Below are 23,291 nucleotides of genomic sequence, written 5' to 3'. Positions count from 1 at the left end.
ATAGCCAGGAAAAAATTTTGCACAGCGTTTTTTCGCAATATTGGAAATTTAGGTGTCGAAAATAAAAAAAAGTTATTGCATTCTGACGTTTAAAAAACAAGTTTAAGGCAACTATAGTTCACACCCACAGTTTTCTTACTTTATTTATATGAGTAAATTTAAGTAGAAAAATTAGACATTTTTTAGATACATAAACATCTTTAAAACGATTTTTTTTGGGGTGGGTTATATTTATAGCAGGAAAAACTTTATATTTTATAAATGTTTAATAATAATTATTAAACTTATTTCATTCATGAGCAATCTTCTTAAGTTTTCATATTTCTTCTTCAGTTTTTTTATACATAAACCGCTGCTCTTCTTTGAGTGAATAATAGAGAGGAGAGTACAGAAAGACACAGAAAAACGAAAGACAATTTAGTACTTTGATTCATTTTAATTGTGTATGTCGCTTTTAAATACAGTTTTAAAAAGTATTGTATATAAAAGCAATTATTTACTTAGTAAATATATAGTTAATATATAGTTATTATTAATACTCCAAACCTTATCTTATTAGTTGTGGTTAGCAATGTTAACTGTGTTATAACAATGTTAACTGTGTTATAACAATGTTAACTGTGTTATAACAATGTTAACAATGTCGTTTTATTTAAGAATCGAGATGTAAAGTTGGTAAACTTTAAGTTTTCTTTTATATTTGTTTTCATTTTTAAATTGTAAATGTAAAAAAAAAAAAAACCTTTTATTAAAAAATAAGCTAATAGTATTAAATTATTAACAAATTGTTCTGATTGTTTCCACGATCTTCTTGTAACTTTTAAATATCTGAAACAACTTTTTAATTGATGACTGTCGATAAAAACACTATATATCTTATGGAAATATATTTGTATTTTTGTTCATCTAATTTTATATAATAATTTTTATCATTAAATAAATTTTTGTATGTAAATTTTAAATAAATTTATAGTGATTTAAAATTGCATTAAATATGATGCTTACAGCTTTAAAACGTTATCGTTTAAAACGATAAGTAAAAAAACTTAGTTAATTCAATAGTTTTTAAATGAGAAAGTTTTCGATAGCTTGATAGCTTTTAAATGAGAAACTTGCTTGGCTTGTCAATTGTGGTCAAACAGAATGTTAGTTAGTAATTTTCACTGCAATACACTATTTTAGAATTAACTTAAATAATCAACTAAGGCATTTAAAGGGCAGAGTGAACCTCGCTCACCACATGAGGGTAGAAGTAAATTTAATCAGCGCATTAAATACCTAGTATACTAAGAATTTAAGTTAAAAAAAAAATTTAATACAAAATTTAATTTTTTTTTTAATTTACAAATATAAAATTTATGTAAGTTTTGTATTTGTAAACTAAAAAAAATAATTAATTTTTGCATTTATAAACATTGTTTTTGTAAATTACATTTACACTTTTACATTTGTAAATAAATTAAAAAATATAAAAATTTATGTATATTAAATTATCTGCTTTTGTGTTTTACACAAATATGACATAAATAATACATTTCATTGCAAATTTTATTTTTGATTTGTTTGTTGTTATTATTTTCGATGTACTTGACCAGCAAATTTAGTTTTTTTTTAACTTCCTTTTATATAAAACCGTTAAAAACTTATTTTAAAGTGTAATATTTCTTAAGTTCAGGTAAACATTAAAAAGTAAATAAAGAGTCTTTGAATAATAAGGACAAATATAAAAAAAATTATTAATTAAACATATTGAAAAATTTAAACTAAAGAATAACTGACGTTATTCAATTAAAAAACAAAGAATGAATGATCTTGCTTATTAATGACAATGCCTTTTTTCACATTAAAAAAAATTGACCAACTTAATTCATTTCTTCATCGTACATACTAATTTCATGCATACTAGCATCATGCATCTTCATTGTGCATACTAACAACGTGCATAACTTATTGCATTTTCAATGTGTCTAGCGTAACACCTTATATCTGAGCCGAATAAGGTTTTTTTTTACTGTGATCTTTTGAACCTTTAGGAATTTTAAACCAATTGGGAATTCCGTGTTAAAGCCGATTCTGTTCCAAGAATTAATATAAATATTTCTTTTTTTTTTTAACTAATAACAACATATTTAGATGTGCATATGTAATGTCTTGAAATAGTTTGTATAATACAATTGTTTAATAAATTTAAATAATATATTTATTCATGTTTACTCTGTTTATATAACTCTATAATCTTTTATAGTATATGATTATTAATATTATATTAGTATACTATCAACATATTAAGGTTATGTTAAATCATTAATGTTAAGTTACTACCTGTTTGAAGACATGCAATATTAATAAGCCACCACTCAGGAAGTTGAGGAAGAACAACCATAACACAATCTCTGAACTGAATATCACACACCTCTGATAATATGTTTGAAACTCTGAAAATAATTACAGATAAAATAATTTTAATAATATACATAAAAATTATATTATTCAAAAGTATTAATTTTCTTGTTGCAGAAAAAAGCATTCCTTAGAAAATTTAAATTTCAACATAAAAAAAGATTTTTATCATGGCATGCAAAAACCTTAATATTTTCTCTAGCTAAACATTGCTGCATATAAAAAAAAGGCAATTTAAAATAACAAATAAAATATTGTTGCATATAAAAAAAGGCAGTTTAAAATAACAAAACATTGTTGCATATAAAAAAAATTTGATTACGTAGATTAAGAAAACAAATTTTAAATTTAATTCAACTTAAAATTATTAATTTCAATTTTAAAATAACTAATGATTTTATTTAGACTAAAGACAATGTGTGGCAATAAATTACTTGAATATTTTTAAATTGAACTTTACTAATATTTAATTAACATTTTTATAAAAGCAGAATTATACTATTATAAAAATTAAACAAGTTAACTAAAAATAAATTTAGAAAACAATTATTTATCTAAAATGTCTTAGATGTTACTCAAACCTTTTAAAACAATTAAAGGTTGAAAATTATGAAGATGTTACCCCAACCTCCATTTTTAACCTAATAAAAAACTTTGCACATACAAGTTCAAACTATTAAAATTAATATAATGAAATCTTAGTTTTAAAGCACACAATATTTTTTATTTACAAAGTTCAGTTAACTATTATGAAAGTAAAAATAAACAGAAAAAAACAATTGAGTCATATTGACCGCCTATGTTTCATTTTTGAATTTTACATGCTGAAATATTGTAATTAATTAATACATCTACAAATATAAATAAATTTATCATATACTGTTTTACTTCAACATAACCATTTTTAAAATTTTTAACTTAAGTTCTCAGAATTAGTAAATTTATTAACTATAGGGTAATTTTTAAATTATTAATCTTATATTTCTTTGTTAGTAAATTTATTATTAAAACCATTAATAACTAATGGCTATTGATTTGCAAAGTAAAAATCCATTATGGGATATTTACAAAATGACTTTGTCTGGGGACAGTAAAGAAAAATGTCCACCACTAACTCACAAAACAATAATAACGAAATCTCAAAAAATCACAATATCGCGATGGTTGCTTTGACTAAGGCTGTTAGATGCCATTTTATGTTAGCCCTGAAACTACATCATGTCAAAAGTCTATAATACAAATTTGTATTACTCAAACAATATGCTCAGAAAATAATCAAACAATCAGAAAATAACAGAAAAGTTCTGTTGTATTAGTGTAAAGTAAGTAGCAGCAGAGGAAACTCGCTTATGCATCTATTTACTCTATTGCTGCTACTTAAAGAATATTGAAACAGTGAGGTAATCAAATGTAAATACTATTTAGTATTTACTGGTTATTAATCTCTATATAACAATGCTGAACTCAATATAGTAGTATTAGTATCCACTTGTGTGTGTTTGACATGGAACTCTTGTCATTAAAGACAAGTTAATGGAGAGAAAAAAAGGCTTTCAGGAATTTTTTATGAGAAAGTGTGAAAGAAAATCTAACTTATGTAAATTTAAAATTATGTATATGTTAAAATTTATCTTAGGTTTTACAGGTTTACTTTTTACTTGAAAATTGCATAGCGGAATGTCCTATAATGTCCTTTATATTTGATTTATCACATTTATTTGTCTACTTTATAAAGATATAAAAATAAATATATCTAAGATAAATGCATTTGTGGGGGTTCAAATCCTTCCACTTGTACATTTAATTTTTTTCTTAAACTTTTCTAATTTTTTAAAATACAAAATAAAACAATTCTAGATATACTGTATACATAAACCATACATTCCTATATAAATGGGTGGGTGGGGAGCTTAATTAACGGGAGGCAGAGATTTTTAAAAAAACTTTAAATTTCTAAAAACATCAAAATACCATAAGAAATTTGTTGTGCATTTGTCATTTATAGTAGTGATACATAAATTTTTAGTGTGTTAATATAATTAGTTAAGTCAGCATTTAACACACATTTAAGTTATAATTTTGTTTCTTAAAGAAAAAAAAATTATACATTCAAACTTTTATTTTCTTCAATATTAATAAACAAGGCAAAGTTTCTAATAAGCTGCAAATCAACATAAAAAATATTTAATAAAAACTTGATTGAAACTTAATAAAGAAAGAAATTAATAAGACCCTCCTGTTTTTGTATAAGAAGTTTACAGTTTTAAAACAAGAAGTTATAAAGTGTTGAACATCACTCAAAGCAACGATTATAAAGACTTTTATTTTCTATAAAACTATATAAAGTATAAGTGTATAAATGGTAGATGTGGAAACAACCATGCCCAGACAGCAAACCATTAATTAATATCTAATAAATTAGTACTAGGTACTTAGTAGTCAGATACTAAAAATGGATGTAGGGGTGGGGGGTGGGGTGGTGGTAAAGGTATAACCAGTCCACTAAGAAATAACAAACATTTTAAAAACATTTAAATAATATTTTCTTTAGTTTTTTTTAGAACTTAGTTATGGACTAATTAAAATTGAGCTCATACTCAATTAAGTATTGTGGGCCATATCTATGGAAAACATTCTCAGACATAGCTAATAAAAAGATATCTAGATCTATTTAAAAAGGAATCTTAACAGTTCTTTTTATTTTTATAGATTACACTATGATTGATTTTAAATGTTTCTTTTCAATAAAGTTCAATTCAAATATAAAAATTAAGATAAATTTAAAAAAAATTTATTACCAAAATCTATATAACAAAGTTTATGATATTACCTCTCGCTCAGAATGGTATGTGTATGTGTGTAATATTTGTTTGTTGTAATATATATTATCTTATAGTTTATATACTTACATCATTATAATAAAATATTTGTAAACTATGATTTTTTTTAAATGGTGCTTAGTGGTAAGACATTATGTCTTCTTCTTGCACCAGATATTTATTTTATTGTATACGTATGTATAAAAAAATTATATTTATAGTAAAAGGCAAAATAAACTACAAAAAAAAAAAAAAAAGTTACTGGTTAGTAATTTTATTATTTATTGTATTCATTTTCTTGTTTGAACTTGCTTCAGGCCTCACTATGAGAGACTTTTACAAAAAAAGTATTGTGGAAAAATAACAACCTTAGGAATCAAGCTCTTACCAGGCTTGAGATAGCAGAGATAATGAGCTTAGATTTGCAGCTGTTCTTTATTATGGAGAATAAAAGTTTTGCCAAACTTTTTCAGAATTTAGCTCTAAACTTTATAGTACCTAGCCGAAAGCATTTCTTCCCTGAAGTAATTCTGTATGATACAATAAAAGCTAAAGTAAAGTACAAGGTCAGATTAATGATGAAAGTAACTTCGAAGTATTAAATAAGAAAAGCAAAGTTGTTGTTAAAAGATTTAAATCAAAAAAGTATAGCTATATTAGTAATCACTTTGTTGTAACAAGGTTGCAGGCGTTGTTACGAGATTTCGCTGCGTAACAAAAACGCGTAACGCTTTTCAAAGTAACTCAACTCAGCAAATATATTTTGTATTGTTAGAAGTTATATTGCATCACTAGCTTATTTTTAAGTACCGCATTGTAATTAAAGTTATTTTATTAAAGCGTTAAAAATCATACAGACAGTTTTTTTTCCTCACTATAACAAAAGTTACAAATAAAATCTTAGTTCTTATTTGAAAAATAATTTTTATCATTTTTTTTCCAAATATGAACTAAATTTTATTTTGAAAAAAATATTTTTTTTATAAAACGTAATATGTTTATTTTCTTATGATTTTACAGTTGGTTTTTAGTTATTTTATTAACTGTAATAAATTTTTTCTTATTTATTTTGTGAACTCTTTTTAATAATGTTTTTAAATAAAGAGTTTTTTTTTTATTTATCAGTTACCGATAACATATTCGTGATCATATTATTTTCATAACTTTATTTATTTTCAGAAGTTAAACGAACGTCATTAAAATTTTACGTTATTGAATTAACAAAATACCTTTTTAATAAAATATTTACATCAAAATAAATCGTGCATTTTTTTGAACTATTATGACAAAAAATAATTTTTATATTTAAAAGGAACTTATATATTTAATTCCTTAAGATAAAACTTAAAACACTATTTTTTTTAACTAATTTTTAACAACAACAAAAAAATTATTAAACAAACTGTTTCTTTAACAAAAAATCTATTAGTTTACAATTGCGGTTAAATGCTCTTACTTACGACTTTATTTCTTCTGAATAAACGTCACGTTAACGACATCAAAAGATAACTTAAATATTCTAAAAGATAAAAGTTTTTGCGTAGCGCAAAACTGCTGAACGTGTAGGCAAATCGCCTTTTCACAAGCAAAATGCAAGCTGCATAACGCTTCTTAACAAGGCCTGAGGCTGCGAGTTTGTCGCACAAGTATTGGTATATGAAGCTGCTTTAGTTTTAACATAGTAGGTATGTGTAACATTTATACAGGCATTTAATAAACAACATACATATGTTGAATCAATAACATACATATATAGAAATGCTAGAGAACTCCATAGTTCCATTAGTAGATATGTGGATTAATCAAAACGAATGATGGCGATTTCATTGATTTGATGCCTGCCCACACAGCTCAGCTACAGTAAAAACATGAATGAAAAAAAAAGTAGATTTTTTGCTTTGGTGAGCTCAATCACCAGATTTGAATCCAATCAAATTTATTTGGGTTTGGATAGACAAAAAATTAGCCAATGTACAAACAAGATCCATATATGTATTTTTTGAATATTAATACACTTACCAAGACCATGAATCCCACTTCAATCAAAGAGGCTACTTTAATTATGGTTACAACTTCTTTCAACTCTAAACACAAACCTTGACGAACAAGGTTTGTGTTTAGAGTTAAGAAAACTTCTTGCTTATGAAGCAACTGCTCTAACACTACACCACTACCACATTAAGACTAAAGCAAGAATTAGATACATTTGGAGAAAAATTTCAAATAAAGTGTCCAACAGTCTTGTTAAATCAATGCAAAAAAAATGTGTTGGTTGCAAAAAAATCTTGTAGAGGGATATTTTAAATATTAGTTATATCTTATTTTTGTTGCATTAATTTTTTTATATTGCTTTATTGCAAAATTGTTTCTTTATTGGTATTTTTTGTAATTATATTCGATAATATTTTTATATATAATTTTATGTTTTAGCATTTCATCCAAAATGCAAGGTTTGTTTAAAAAAATTTGGTTCAATTTACTTTAGTTTCAATTTTATGGTAGTTTATATTTTTTCAATGAACTATATATATGTATATTAAGATGTCTCAAAAAACAATATTTTTGAAAAATATATGCAGAGACCCCCTTAATGTGTTCTATCTAATACAAAAACACTAGATTTAAAATTTTTTCGAATAAAAAATATTTTAAGGGTCCCTCAAGACCCTCGAATATTTAATGGGTCCCTAATATTTTCAAAAAAAAAATTTTTCAAAAATAAGTCAACCTGGTACTCAAATGAAGCGAAATTATATAAAAATTTCAAAAATAATATAGATTTCAAATATAGAATTGTTATTTTTGGTTTTATTATATGAAAAATTACATTTTTTAACAAAAAACAAAAAAATGCATTTTTTATGTATTTTTATGACAATTTTAATAAGTTAAAATTTTTCCAAATTAAATATTATTTTTGAAATTTTTATATAATTTTGCTTCATTTGAGTACCAGGTTGACATACTTTTAAAAAACTTTTTTGAAAATATTAGGGACCCATTAAATATTTGAGGGTCTTGAGGGACCCCTTAAACTATTTTTTATTCAAAAAAATTTTAAATCTAGTGTTTTTGTATTAGATAAAACACATTAATAGGGGTCTCTGCATATATTTTTCAAAAATGTGATTTTTTGGAACACCCTAATATATATATATATATATATATATATATATATATATATATATATATATATATATATATATATATATATATATATATATATATATATATATATATATATACCGGAACTACAAAAAATGAGGTCAGCAATAAATTGCTGACCTTAAACTGTTAGAGGTTAGGTTGACATCAGGTTGGCAAAAAAAAACTTGACACAAAGGGGTTACCATAAAACATAGAAACAAGTTTGACATTTTTTGCCGACCTCAAATACTTTCAAGTCAGCAGTTAGGTCGTCAGTGCCAAATGCCAACCCTAATTCTGAGGGTTATATATATATATATATATAGGGCCCTGCAAATCACCTTTTATGGTATCGAATCGAATCCGAATCGAATCAGGCGCTGACTTACAAATCGAGTCGAATCTCAAATCAAATCATCATTTTGAGGATATCTATGCTTTAGTTAAACTTTGATATCCTCAAAATGCTTATTGGAATCATGATTCAATTCGATTTGCGAATCAAGGGCTGCTTCGAACCGTGATTCGATTTGAAACTAAAAATAGTGATTTGCAGGGCCCTAATATATATATAAATATATATATATATATATATATATATTCTGAATTTTTTGCTAATTAAAAAAGTTTATAAAATAAATTTCTTGTATATATATATATAGTTCTATAAATTGTTGGTTTTGAGAGTACAGAAGGTAAAAAATGATTCTTTTGACACATTTGGTTTTCGTTCAAGATTTCCATGTTGCTTTAAAGCCAAAGCAAGTAAATAAATTGTGAATGAAACATTGTTTAAATTACTATAAAAAACACAAATTTAATTGACTTATTATTAGAACAAATTATTTTTTACATATTTAAAGAACTATTCATGATATCATTCAGATCATCAAGTTAGAGTCAAGTCAAATAGATAGCATCAATCCAGAAAAATCTAGCAAAAAAAAAAGACCAACTGATTGAAAACCAACATCATGTCATACTGTTTGGCAGTAAAGAACCATACCTAATTCAAGCTCACAAATTCTTACTCAACTGCCCCTAGTGTGAATGTTAGTATGTTAATATGCACAGTTCGAATAATAAATGCTAATATGCACAGTTCGAAGACAAATTGCCATGGACAAGTCTTTGATTGTGTCATGTTGCATTAAAACCAAACTCAAAAAAATATTTTTACAAACCTTAAGTTTTGCACGAAAGAACAATAAAATTGGATGAATCACAAAAATGTGGTAACATGTTTATGTAATCACAAAGTTTTTTAGACAAAGAGCAAGTTAAGTAGTTTAAGCACACAAAGTCATTGTTACCACCCAACTCACATTTTATTCCCCAATACATTAATACTGTTACCCTATGTCCAGAAATTATGATATGGTGTGCAATCATTGTTAACTGTAATGTTTGTTCACATCTTTTACAACAATATAAGAATGTCAATTCTGCAAATTATTTTGAAACTTTGAAGAAAAATGTGTCTAATTGGTTTCAAATTAGAAAGCTTTATATTTTCATGCACAATGGAGTAACTTACCATCAGGCAAAAATTTTCATGACATAGCTTCAAGAAAATCCCATTGTTATTCCCCCGTGGTTGGGCAATTCACACAATTTAAAATCCATCAATAAAATTGTAAAAAATTGAAAATTGGGTAAAATTGAAAGCAGAAGTTTCTAAACAGAACCCAACCTCATAAGCAAATCTGAGAAAAGCCATATTGAAAGCATATGGTGAAAGTGTTTGTTCGAGTTTGAGGAGCCCATACAAATTAATAAAACATGTTTCATAATGTGACTTCTTTCTTTATTTATATTTATAACCATATTTTATGCTAGTATACAAATAAAAAACAAATATACACATAAATATATAATATACAATGTATACTTTTTTAAATTTATAATATGATTCTATTTCAATTTGATGAATCAATTACACTTAATAGCTGACCGAACCCATAAAAATACAAATCAGTTCCACACCGATTTTTTCTTTTATATAGATACAGTACTGGAAAAATTATTATGGATTTTTCAGTTTTTAAATAATAATCAAGTTTTTTACTTCAAAAACAATCCTAGCAGAAAACAAAGTTACAGATTATATATTCCTGGTATATGAAAGTTTTTAATACTTGGCTTGAACACTTTTGGCAGCTTTTAATGCTTTCACTCTCTTGGGCATGCCTATGATTAAATCATGGCATAACTTGGTGATTGTTTCACTGTGGAATAAGACATGGATTAACCTCTCTACAAGCTGTGCTTTTGTAACTATTGAAACTTTGTGTATTTTGTCCTTCAAAATGTCCCATAAATTCTCAATTGGGTTCATATCTGGTGAATTCCCAGGCCATTTGAGTACAGAGAATCCATTTTCTTGGAACCATATCATTGACAACTTGCTCGTACAGCAAGGAACACAATCCTGTTGAAATATAAAGTCCTTATCACTGAACAAGTCTCTGACTTGAGGAACCAAACATTTCTGCAACACCTCTATATACTTTCTCTGGTTCATCATTTCTTCCATAATATGTAGACGGCTTGTTCCATAGATGGATATCACTCCACATACCATGATCTTAGTGGGGAACTTCATTGTTTTCTTAAGACACTCAGGCTTGAATTCCTCTCCAGGCCTTCTTCTGACTGTTTGGACTCTCATCCAACGCAGCAACTGTTGACTCATCCGAGAATACTACCTGAACAAAAAAAATGCCTGAAAGTTTCAAAGAAATTATTGTACAAACATTATTTTAATAGTCGTGATCAACAAGTTAACATCTACGGATATTAGACAAAAAATATGATGAAACTGAAGGAAATCAAGAAATCAATTCTATCAGAGATCTAACAGAAAGCTAAATTAATGATTATCTTGGACAAATCTTCTTGCGTCCAACTTTTAAGCTCAACAGCCCATCCATACCTGGCATGCTTCATTTTATTCCTGATTCTTGGCTTTTTCCTTGGTCTTTATGCTTTGAGTTCCTTCTCCAAAAAGCTATTATTCACTATTTTATGGTTTACATTAATGCCCTGACTTGCTAATTCCATAGTTATCTTCTTCCAAGAACTTCTCTATCTCTGAGAGCCATTACTTTGATCTTTCTCTCAAGTCTAGGGGAAGTGATTCTTTTACAACCACATTTTCCAACTCTTCAGCTTCAATGTTTCTACCCTCATCCAGCTTCCTTTTCACTGCACTAACTGTTTGTGTTGAAATCTTCAATTTCATCTCCTTTTGTTTTAGGCTACTATTCTTCAACAAAACACAGATTTATCCTTTTTATCTAGGGCTCAGGTCTTTTCTTTTCCCCATCACTTCAAAATCGGTCAAAAATGTCAAAGATTTTGCTGAACAATTTTATTTTTATTTTTTCAGAACTGAAACTTAAAATTTGTAGAATCCACGTATACCGTACACCACAGAAAGTAAAAAAAAGTGACGCGAACTCAATTTAACACATTTCAGAATTTAAACAACTTTAAATGATCCTAAAATTAAAAAAACCAAACCTAAATTAATTTTATTTGCCAATAAAATAGTCCCATTACTATATATATGCATGTCGTTAAAATGAAAGAATATCATTGACCACTGAAAACTTTTTGACCACTGAAGGCTGCCTCAAGTAATGGAAGTTAGTGACAATTCTAAAAATCCATAATAATTTTTCCAGTACTGTATGTATATATATATATATATATATATATATATATATATATATATATATATATATATATATATATATATATATATATATATATATATATATATATATAAAGAGGCGTGGTGGCCCCAGAAGCTAAGCGGGATTCCTGCATGGGCTTTTCACTTTTTCATCTAAATATGGGCCTTTTGGCAAATTTTAATTTTTTCTACATTTTAAAGAAATTCCAGAATCATTTAAAATATTTATGTTAGCACAAATTAAATTTTATTAATCACTTGATTTTTAACTTGATTTCAACTTTGAGCGCAATTATGTTAGTATTTCGCATAATAATAATATTGCTCTGAAAACAAAGTAGATGTTTTAAAACGCATTATGATATTTTTTTTCATGAGAAAAATAATGAACCCATAAACGGTTTTTAACGATCATAATGTTGACAAAATAAATTTAAGAAAGTCCGCAGACCCAACAATAATAATAGCTATTATTATTGTTGGACTTAAATTAACTTAATTTAAAAATTTAACCCCAAAACATTTTTCTTAAATGAATTATATCGCAATACAATTACTATAAAGTAATTGTATTGCGTTTTAATTCATTTAAGAAAAATATTTTGGTGTTAAATTTTAAATTAAGTTTTGTATAAATAAGGATCGAACTCATGTTTTGCATTTTTGTAAACTTTCGAAACTGATATAAACTTCTTTAATAATAAATAAAGTTTTTTATTTTTATACAATTTATATTATTGTATGTAAATAAAGAAATCACTCCGTAATATCCTGTCCTCAGACAGATTTAAAAAAGGATGATGAACTGCTAAATGAAACTACATTATAAAAACTTTTATGTTTAAACTATGTCAATAACGGCACCATTTTTAGAGCGGCATTTTAGCTGTTGCGAGTTTATCCTAAAATGTCAAAAAAGTTAAAACACCGAATTAAACCAAGAGCATAAACTAAAAAGAATTTTCTCATAAAATAAAAAGAATTTTTTAATTTTCAAGATTTTCAATATTTATTTTAGAAAAAAAATTATATATAATTTAAAAAAATTTATATTATTGTACAATAAAATAAATATCATTATATAGTAATAAAAAAATTAAAATCTTTGATTTTTAATTTAGTGTTAAGCTATGTTCTTCGAACAATAAAATACTAATTGTATTTGCTTGCGGTAAAGTTGTGTTTTTAGAAAATCAAAACAAAAACGTGGTCGCTGCATCGTGTTTTTACCATTTTTTATTTTGAAGTATTACAAACAATATTATTAATTACAAATAGTATTATCACAACTTGTTGGTTTTTATTATATATATATATATATATATATATATATATATATATATATATATATATATATATATATATATATATATATATATATATATATATATATATATATATATATATATATATACAGGGCTTGTGATGAAGCGAGCGCGATCGCGCTCCGCTCATAAAACGCGCCCGTAAACGGTATTTTCAAACGTTTTAGGCGCGATAAACAACGCTCGTTCAGCTTATAACGAGCGTATAAAAAATGCTCGTCCAATAGTTCACGATTATTTTTTTATTTCATAAAATATTTAAAAAAGATTTTTTATTAAAGATATTCTGTTATCAAACAACTGATATAAATATAAAAAGCACAACGTCGTTCTCTTTTGCACTAACGTAATGAATAAATGAGCAGTTTAAAGTCGTTAATCGTCACTAATTTCAATAATGGAATGTGCACGAGGAAACACAATGTGAACACAAAAATGCGCCAATAAAATAAGAATAGAAAATTAGAAAACTATTGTAAGAAAATTAAAACTGCGGAGTATTTTTAATCTTGTGAAAATATCAAGTAAAATTCATTTGATGTTTGTAATATTCCACACATCGTTTATGATAAAAATAAATATTAATAATAGAGTAATTTTTAAAATTAGTTTTTGTTCATAGTATAGATTTTTTATTAACTATTATTTATTTTAACTCAAATTTAAAACGATTCTGTTTAGAATGTTCGCAATTAAGGACATTCGAAAAGAAAACTAAGTAATGATGTCAATATTTATTAAATGAAAAGTTATTATTCTTATTTACTATTATTTAAATTATTCTTGTGTTATATTTTTAAGATAAAAAAACATAATTTAAAAAATAAATTTTAGAAAAAAATTAAATAATTAATTTGAATAAAAAGTATCAAAAAATCATTAACCGTTAATTAAGTTTACAGAGTAACATTTTAAAATACATATATCAAAACAACGAAGCAAAACTAAGTCACTAAAATACTTCAATACTAAATCAATAAGAAGTTGCGTTTTTGTTTGGTATTATTTTTTTATAACATAAATAGTTAAAAATAAAATCGCGATCTGACAATATACAAGAAGTTTGGAAGTATAAAAATCTCTTTCGTTGAAGTAGTTTCATAAGTGTGATACTAATTCAAACATTTTTTGACGAAAAAATTATGTAACAAATAAAAAAAGATATAAAAAAGAAAAAGCTTTTTATGAGTATCGCCTTTAGCAATTTTCATAATCGCGCTCGCCGACGTTATCTCGAGCGCACATAATCATGCCCGATGAAAACATATTCTAATTTTACGAGCGCGATATAACACGCTTGACGATTTTCTTCATCACAAGCTCTGTATATATATATATATATATATATATATATATATATATATATATATATATATATATATATATATATATATATACATTTTCGTATGGGCCTTTACATAAAGCATATATGGTAAAATCCCGCATATATAGGCCTTTTAATAAAAATCCCGCATGGGCTCTATAAAGCCCATGCGGGATTTATATATATATATATATATATATATATATATATATATATATATATATATATATATATATATATATATATATATATATATATATATATATATATATTATATATATATATATATATATATATATATATATATATATATATATATATATATATATATATATATATTTATATATATATATATATATATATATATATATTATATATATATATATATATATATATATATATATATATAAATATATATATATATATATATATATATATATATATATATATATATACATATCCTAGCTGTCTGGATGTGTAATATACGGGTCTTTACCAAACAAACCATTTCTATACTTATTCGCACCAATCATTTCTATACTTATTCCTTATTTTTTTAATTTTTTTTTAGTAAAATATCTCATTTTAAAAATTGCATTAAGAGCAAAAAAAATTAAAATGCCCCCCCCCCCCCTTTTTTTGTATACATAAAGCTTATAAGAGATTTATAAAATGGTTTATTTTTCTCCTAAGCGCATATCTTTGATTGATATATGTTTTAACATCACATAATTTGTGATTACACAAGTTAGATATTTGTATCCACTTTCTTTCACATTTTCTTATAAAAAAAAGTGCTTGCCATTTCTCTTGCCATTAACTTGGTCAAGTTAATGACAAGAGAAGAACTCACAGCAGCCATTATACCCAATTGGGTGTAATGGCTGCCATGAGTTCTGTGTAAACACGCACAAATGAGTCAAGGCAGCAGCAGCAGCAAGTTCAGTATTAAAATAGGAAATAAAAAGTATTAAAATAATATTGTAAAAAAAAGTTCAAACACTTGTTTGAATTTTTTTTGTTTACTTGTTTGACTCTAATAATAGTGTCTCAAAATTCCATTTAATTTCTCTTCCATAATCATCCACCCACCAGAATGCAGGAAATAAAGAAAGTCTTTCACCATTCTACAAAAATGAAGGAAAAATAAATAAATACAAGGAAAACAATTACGAAAAACATTCAATTATTGATATTTATTTATTGAAATTCTTAAATTAATTTTAAACACTTTTTAAACTTGTTTTTAAATAATTTTTAAAATTTTAAAAATCAAATAGCAGTAGGGAACTGGTCCCACTCGAGGTGGCTATTTAAAAACTTTAATTATGTAGAAACAATTCTAAATAGTAATAAATTTTTTAACACCTCCCCAAAACCCAGGAAGTCCACTATAGTCAAGGAGATTTTTTTTTATTTTTTTATAAATCGTTGTTATATTTCTTTCTTAACATTTTAACTTCTCTCTTGATATTTTAACTTGGAATCCATGTCAACATAAAACTATTATTTACTGAAATAGATTCTAGTAGAAACTATGAATTCAAAATTCTTGCTTGTTAATAAAAAAATTTAAACTCCAATTTTACAGATTAATGATTCACTCAAATATAAGAAGTTATCCAATCAAATAAAAACTCTGATGCTAATATAACATACTTTTTCAAAGAATGTTATAATATAACATACTTTTTCAAAGAATGTTATAATATAACATACTTTTTCAAAGAATGTACAACTAAATGTGCCAAAAAGATTGCCAACTTATTGTTCAATAAAAATAAAATTGAACTTTTATACAATATACATCGAATCAAAATAAAGAATCTATTACTCAAGATAATGAAAACTATACCAACTTTCAAGTAATTACAGAATTCTATATTATCTATAAATCTAAAAACATAGAAGTATACTCTACTATGATTTGTTTTATAAAGAAACCTCTAGACTCAGAGTACTGTAAAAATAATTTGGTTTTTATTTAATCTTAAAGTATTCAAGGTATAAAAAAACAAAGTTCTAATATAATAACTATAACAAAGTTTTATTGTTTAGTCTTTAATACAAAGCTTTAGACAACTTTAATAAAATAAAGTAAACTTTCGACACTTGAGTAATGCTGTTCTTATTTTTATGTAAATTTCTTATATTTTATTATCAAATTTAGGAATGAAAATTATCAAAAAGGAATGAAACCCTTTTAAAGCATTTTATCAGTATAGCTGACAAAATTTTTATGTAAAATGTTTGATAATTCTGATAATCTGCAATCACCTTCTTCAAAGAATCAAGATAGTGGAGTTCAATGTATACAGATCTTAGCTATAGTTAAGTAGGTTCTTGAATCTAAGTCTAAAAGATTAATCATATTGAAACTAGTAAGTGACCAGGGTTAAAATTTGACCGGGATTGAAATTTGACTGGGGATGGGTCTGATAAAAAATAGTGGGACCAGGTTTGTAAACGGGGCTGCATAAACATCAATATATCCTAAAGTTTATTTTTTTATCTTAAATTCATGTTACATTTTATATTTATATGCATGTATATTTATATACAATCATCATGATCAACATGATCATCATTATCATTATAATCATCATTTAATCATCATCATCATCAACATCATCGTCAACATCATCATCATCATCATCATCATCATCATCAACATTGTCATCATCAAGCTTTAGCCTTTCCTTTCATGCTGTTTCTGTAATATAAAAAATCTTGAGCATTTTTATTCCTTAACTAAAGCTTGTTCATACCATATGTAATGCAGTCTCTCCAAGTTTTTTTACTTTCTACGTTATCACATTTATGTTTAAATTTATAGCACACATCCAACTAAGCATTATCTTCACTTTCAGCAAATACCATACCATATAAATACTAAAGTCTATACAAATATATAAAGATTGTATGCCAGTATCTAACTAGCAAACATATATATTTATAATTAGCAAACATATATGTATTACATTATGCATGCATAAATGCCCCTCTTACCTAACTTCCTGGATCCATACAGATATGGAAGCTTTTATCTCTACTTGTAGGTCAAGTCAAGCCTCATTCTACTCCATGTTTTTCACCTTGTGCAGTTGCAAAAATGTTGTTAAAAATTCGAGAAAACACTCTGAACTCTCTAACTGCCCTACGATTATTCTTCAATCTAGTATTATTTTCATCATATAAAAGTTTTAAGATTATTAATTCATTTCTTTATAACCATAGTATTAATTAAGTTATTGCAAATGGCTCCAATAATGCAAAGTTCTATCTTTGCTGCTGTATTGTTTCTTATCTACAATAAAAATCTTTTTGACAATTTTAGATCTAAAGTAGCTATATTTGCTGACAATTCAACTTTATGCTCTTACCTTGACAAAAAGTCTTCACTTTATGATTGCTCAGAGTGAGCAGCCAATCTGATCTCTCTTCTTTAACAGCTAGAAGCATGCAGTGGTTTATGGATTTTAACTCTAACAAAACTCATTTGTTTACTGCAAGCAACTATCACTATATTGTTGGTATTCCTATATTGACAAATAATAACCCTCTCACTCTCAGACAAAGTCCAATAAAACATTGTAAATGTAACTAAACCTGCTTTATCTGGAAAGCTTGAGCTACTCGCACATCATTGTAATTTGAAATGTACAATTGCTCATTATGTCTTCAAACTCTGGAAAATATGAATGTTTGTACTGCATAGAACTATTTTCTCCTCTGAAAATTTGTTGAGGCTATCATGAAGTTGGATGAGATGGAAATATATCAAACAAAATACTTAAAAAAATAGATAGTCTTGAACAAGCTGTGATAAAAGAAATCCCAGAATACCAACACTTGATAATATCTGTAATAAACTATTTGCAAATTCTTAATATTTAATAATAAATTCTTTTTGATCTAAAATGTTGTTATCATATAGTCAGGGTTACAGACAATTGAAGTGAAAAATAGTGTGAAATATAAATAGTATAAATATAAATAAAAAATAAGTATAAATATAAATAAAATAGTATAAATATAAATAGTATAAATATAAATAATATAAGTATAGTATATAATATATAATAGTAAAGTAGTAATATATAATAGTATAATATATAATAGTAAAGTATAGTAAATAATATATAATAATATAAGAAAAATAGTATAAATATAAATAATATAAGGATATTAATGTATTAAATATTATAAAATAATATAAGGATTTTAATGTATTAAGGATATTAAAGTAGCCAACAACTTGATTGTTGACGGTATTTTATATTGAAAAAAATGACTGAAGAATAGCATATAAATAGTTTTGCTGCCTGAATAAGTGAGTCTTTAATTAAATTATTGTTAGTAAAAATAACAGTTGGCTTAAATAGCAATACTATTTTTAGTTTCTTGTCATTTCTTATCAAGTGCTAATCTTTACTTTTTTATTTTTGTTTAACAAACAACAGATAGCAAAAATAAAAGTAAAAGTTGGACAGATGGCCATTTTTAGGTTCCTCTATACTAAACTTAATCTTTACTTATTATACTCCTTATTTTTTGTTGTTGTTGTTGTTGCTATGGGGTATTATAACAGAAAGGTTTCTTCTTTTCTCTACTCATGTATATAATTTGGTGTTGCTGTAATTTGGTGGTGAGTATAGCCAAAAGGTTTTTTAATAGAAGTGCTTATGACTTATATGGAGCTATTGAAATCTGTGCTATGGTCTTAAGCTCTTTTATTAGGATATTGTAGTCAGATATAAGTTTATTATATCTAAAAGTTTTATTAAAAATAATGTTAGATTTTAGGTGTAAAGGGTGATTTGATTCATAGTGCAAAAAACATATCATATCTGTAGGTTTTCTATAAATAATTATTTTCACATCAGCTACATTATTCTTATAAATGATAAGGTCCATGAAGTTAATGGTGGACTGAGATTGGTTAAAAATAAACTTGATGAAATGATGCATATTATTCATAAAACTAAAAAACCTGATTTTCAATCAATCCCTATAATATGAAAAAAAATCTTTTACAGAGTGAGATCGAAATTTGAAAATTACTTGATATTTCTTTGTATTATCTACCCATAAAAAGGTTGGCAAATGGTGATGCCATTCTCGTCCCCCATAGATGTATGTTTTTATGGGTTTGTTCCATATAACATTTGATAGCATCGATACTTTCCCTATGTGGAATATTTGTATAAAGAGAGATCACATTAGCCATAACCAAGAAAATTTTTTTTAATGATAGTATGCGATTGGATTATTTTAAAAAAATGCAAATAAATTTGTTGTGTCTTTAAAATATGCTAAGAGTGTTTCAACTAAAGGTTGCAAAAATTTTGTAACAAACTTAGATAAATTATCCACCAGCTTATCTGAACCAGAAACTATAGGGTAAAATAGAATATTAGTTTTGTGAATTTTTGAAAGGCCATAAAATAAAGGAGATCATCCTGTTATTTAATGATCCATTAATGTGGTAGGTCACTGTATAATCAATTAGATTATTGACAAATCGACAGATTTTACTTTTAGTAGGGTCATACTGTAAGAAATAAGTGACAGGGGTCCCGACCCGGCTAAATATTTAAACAATTAATAATTTAAACAGTTCATTCAAATTTTATAATAGGATTAAAATCGTCAGAGAAAAATGAAATTCTACAAATAATTAATTGCACAAAAGCTTAAACTATTATGACGTTTTTTTATTTTATCAATTAAAAATAACTAAATAAATTATAATTTTTGAGGTTTATGATTATAACTATTTATTTTACCCTTGTCTGAACTATTTCTTTAACCCGTTGATTTTAACTGATTTAGAGTGATTAAGTGCAGAAAACATTATAGTCTCAATCAAATAAACTTTGGAGTATTTTATTATATCACTGCAATATCATTCTTGCAGCAATTTATAAGTTTATGTTATTACTCACATTTTAAATCTCATTGCATTAAACACAATAAAGTGTATAACCCACAGAAGTATAGCTTACCTCTGCAATCAATACAGTGTACAATAATTAAATCACCAAAAAAAATTCTGCAAAAAAGCAAAATTGATGGTGAACATGCATTTTTATAAGAATAACTTTCAAATTTTCTTAAAATATAGAAAATTAAACATTTTACTAAAAAAATGCAAATCATAGCTATGAAACACTTTGTTTTCAAAATAAACACAATTAAAGTTTCAATTAAAGCACAGTTTTAATTTCAAAAACTCTCCTCTATTTATATGGTGTAGTATTTGTCGATAGAAAAGATTATGGTCAGATGGATGAGTGGTGTGACTCTAACAATACAAGAAAAGAAGTCATGATATACACTATTTCTAATCTTAAACAAAGATTAGAAATAGTGAGTGAATCGGACAAGGTTTGTCAGAGAAGATTAAGGTGGTTTAAGTATGTTGAGCAATAAGGATGCAGATGATTTGGGTATCAGCATTTAGAGTATGAAAATGATTACGTATGGTATGAACAGCATTAGAGTATGAAAATGATTACGTATGGTATGAACAAGCTTTAGTTAAAGAAAGAAGATGCTTGAGATTGTTTATTTTAGAGAAACAGCATAATATGGGGAGACTAAACAATGATGAATTTTTAGGATGTATCAATGTTTATGCAGCTCCAATCAAAAACCTGGCACCAGACCCAGCCCTGGTTAAATATCAAACCAAGTCACTTACTAGTTAAAAATGAAGGATAATTTAAGGAGACATAAAGTAGAGGACTAAAACAGCCAAATACAAATTAACCTCACAAAAAGCAAGTAAATCTGGTGAATTTTGCAAAATTAAACTGATAAAAAGTTACTTCAAAGCCCATGAATATTCCTAAAAGATATATGGCTTGGAGAAGCCAACTACAACTTAAAACACCCCCTGCCTTGGGGCTATTGGTTGAGTAAAAGCTAAAGATGGTGTCTTGATAAAAATACTCATCTTGGGGTAGTAAGCGACCGGGGTTGATATTTGACCAGGGCCAGGGCCCTGGTCAAATCAATCCTTGATACATCCTTTATACAATCCTTTATACAATCCTTTATACAATCCTTTATACAATCCTTTATACAATCCTTTATACAAAGTATATCTTTTAAATTCAAAATTCATGTTATATTTTGTACATATATGCATATATAAACATCATTATGATCAACATGATCATCATCATTACCATGATGATGATGATAATGATGATGATGATGATGATGATGATGATGATGATGATGATGATGATGATGATGATGATGATGATGATGATGATGATGATGATGATGATGATGATGATGATGATGATGATGATGATGATGATGATGATGATGATGATGATGATAATGATGATGATGATGATAATGATGACCTTCCCATAACCATCATCATCATCATTATTTGATCATCTTCTCTTTCAGCAAATACTACACCATGAAAATACTAAAGTTTATATAAAAATAAAAGGATATTGTTTTAGCATTATATTATATATTTTTTAATTTTAATTTTATATTTTTAATAATTTTAATTTTATAATTTTTAATTTTATATTATATATTTTTTTAACATTATATTATATATTACATTATATTTATATATTAACATATATGTTTATATCCATAATATGTATGCATAAAGTACATCTTGGAACCTTTTATTCTTACAATTTAATGTTAAGTCAAGCCTCATTCTACTCCACATTTTTCACCATCTTGAGCAGTTGATTTATTAAACATTCATTTTTTTCATCTAGTTTACAAGAACATCTCTCTTAAGAACTAATGTCCTTTTATTATTCCAAGAAGCCAGTGTATAAAGGTCCTGTTTAATGTTAAGCTCTGTTATCTTAAATTAACTAAATCTTGTATCTTATATCAAATGTTAGGTTCTGGAGACTTTTGGTTAGTCTTCAACAATGTCAACTAAAGTAAGTCTAACATTTCATCTTTAATTCAAGGGTCTGATCTTTTTACTTTTCTCCAGAATAAAGTAGAATTATTTTCAAAAAAATCTTTCTCTAATTTGACTCTTGAATATATTAACCCAAATACAGAACAGATTAACCCATTTTTAAACATCCAAATCACTCTGGCTTCCAATGCTAAAGTTAATTCTCAATTAAACATTTCTACAGTTTGTGCTTCAAACAAAGTTTCCATCATAGTCTTAAAAAGGTGTTCTCCAGAACTCTCTTCAATTTTTGCTAAATTTTTTGAAAGTGCTAAATAAATGGTTCTAATTTTTAAAAACTCTAGAATACACTTTGACTTCTCTAACTATCCTACAATTAGTCTTCACTCTGTTATTAGTTTCTTTATATAAAGGTTTTGAGATTATTAAATTATTTCTTTCTAACTGCAGTGTTAAAGTTATTCTTGAAGGCCAACACTCCTCTTTATTTCAAGTAACTTTAAGGGTACCACAAGGTTCTATCTTTGCCTCTGTATTGTTTCTTATCTACAATATTGATCTTCTTTCGAGGTAAAATTTTTATCTTATCTATGAAAATTTTGTATCTAAAGTGGCTCTATTTGCTGACTACTCAACTTTATACTCGGTCTTG

General features: G+C 25.9%; 1 protein-coding gene across 5 annotated transcripts in view; it reads right to left on the bottom strand.

Moving 5' to 3' along the window:
- Positions 1–23,291, bottom strand: part of LOC100203680 (acyl-coenzyme A synthetase ACSM3, mitochondrial) — a 91,704-nt gene that overhangs the window by 63,238 nt on the left and 5,175 nt on the right. For all 5 annotated transcript variants that reach the window (XR_010640094.1, XR_010640093.1, XM_065803560.1 and 2 more), the window contains exons 2-3: positions 15,742–15,842; positions 2,323–2,435 (exon numbers count right to left, since the gene is read on the bottom strand). Coding sequence is in view for 3 of the 5 variants with exons in the window: in XM_065803560.1 (XP_065659632.1) it covers positions 2,323–2,435; positions 15,742–15,842 (214 nt within the window). In the remaining 2 variants the exon portion in view is untranslated. The remainder of the gene's footprint in view (positions 1–2,322; positions 2,436–15,741; positions 15,843–23,291) is intronic.

Source organism: Hydra vulgaris, chromosome 08 (genome assembly GCF_038396675.1).
Source record: "Hydra vulgaris chromosome 08, alternate assembly HydraT2T_AEP".
Lineage (NCBI taxonomy): Eukaryota > Metazoa > Cnidaria > Hydrozoa > Anthoathecata > Hydridae > Hydra > Hydra vulgaris.
The sequence above is the reverse complement of the archived record's forward strand: the minus strand, read 5'-3'. Positions and strand labels throughout refer to the sequence as shown.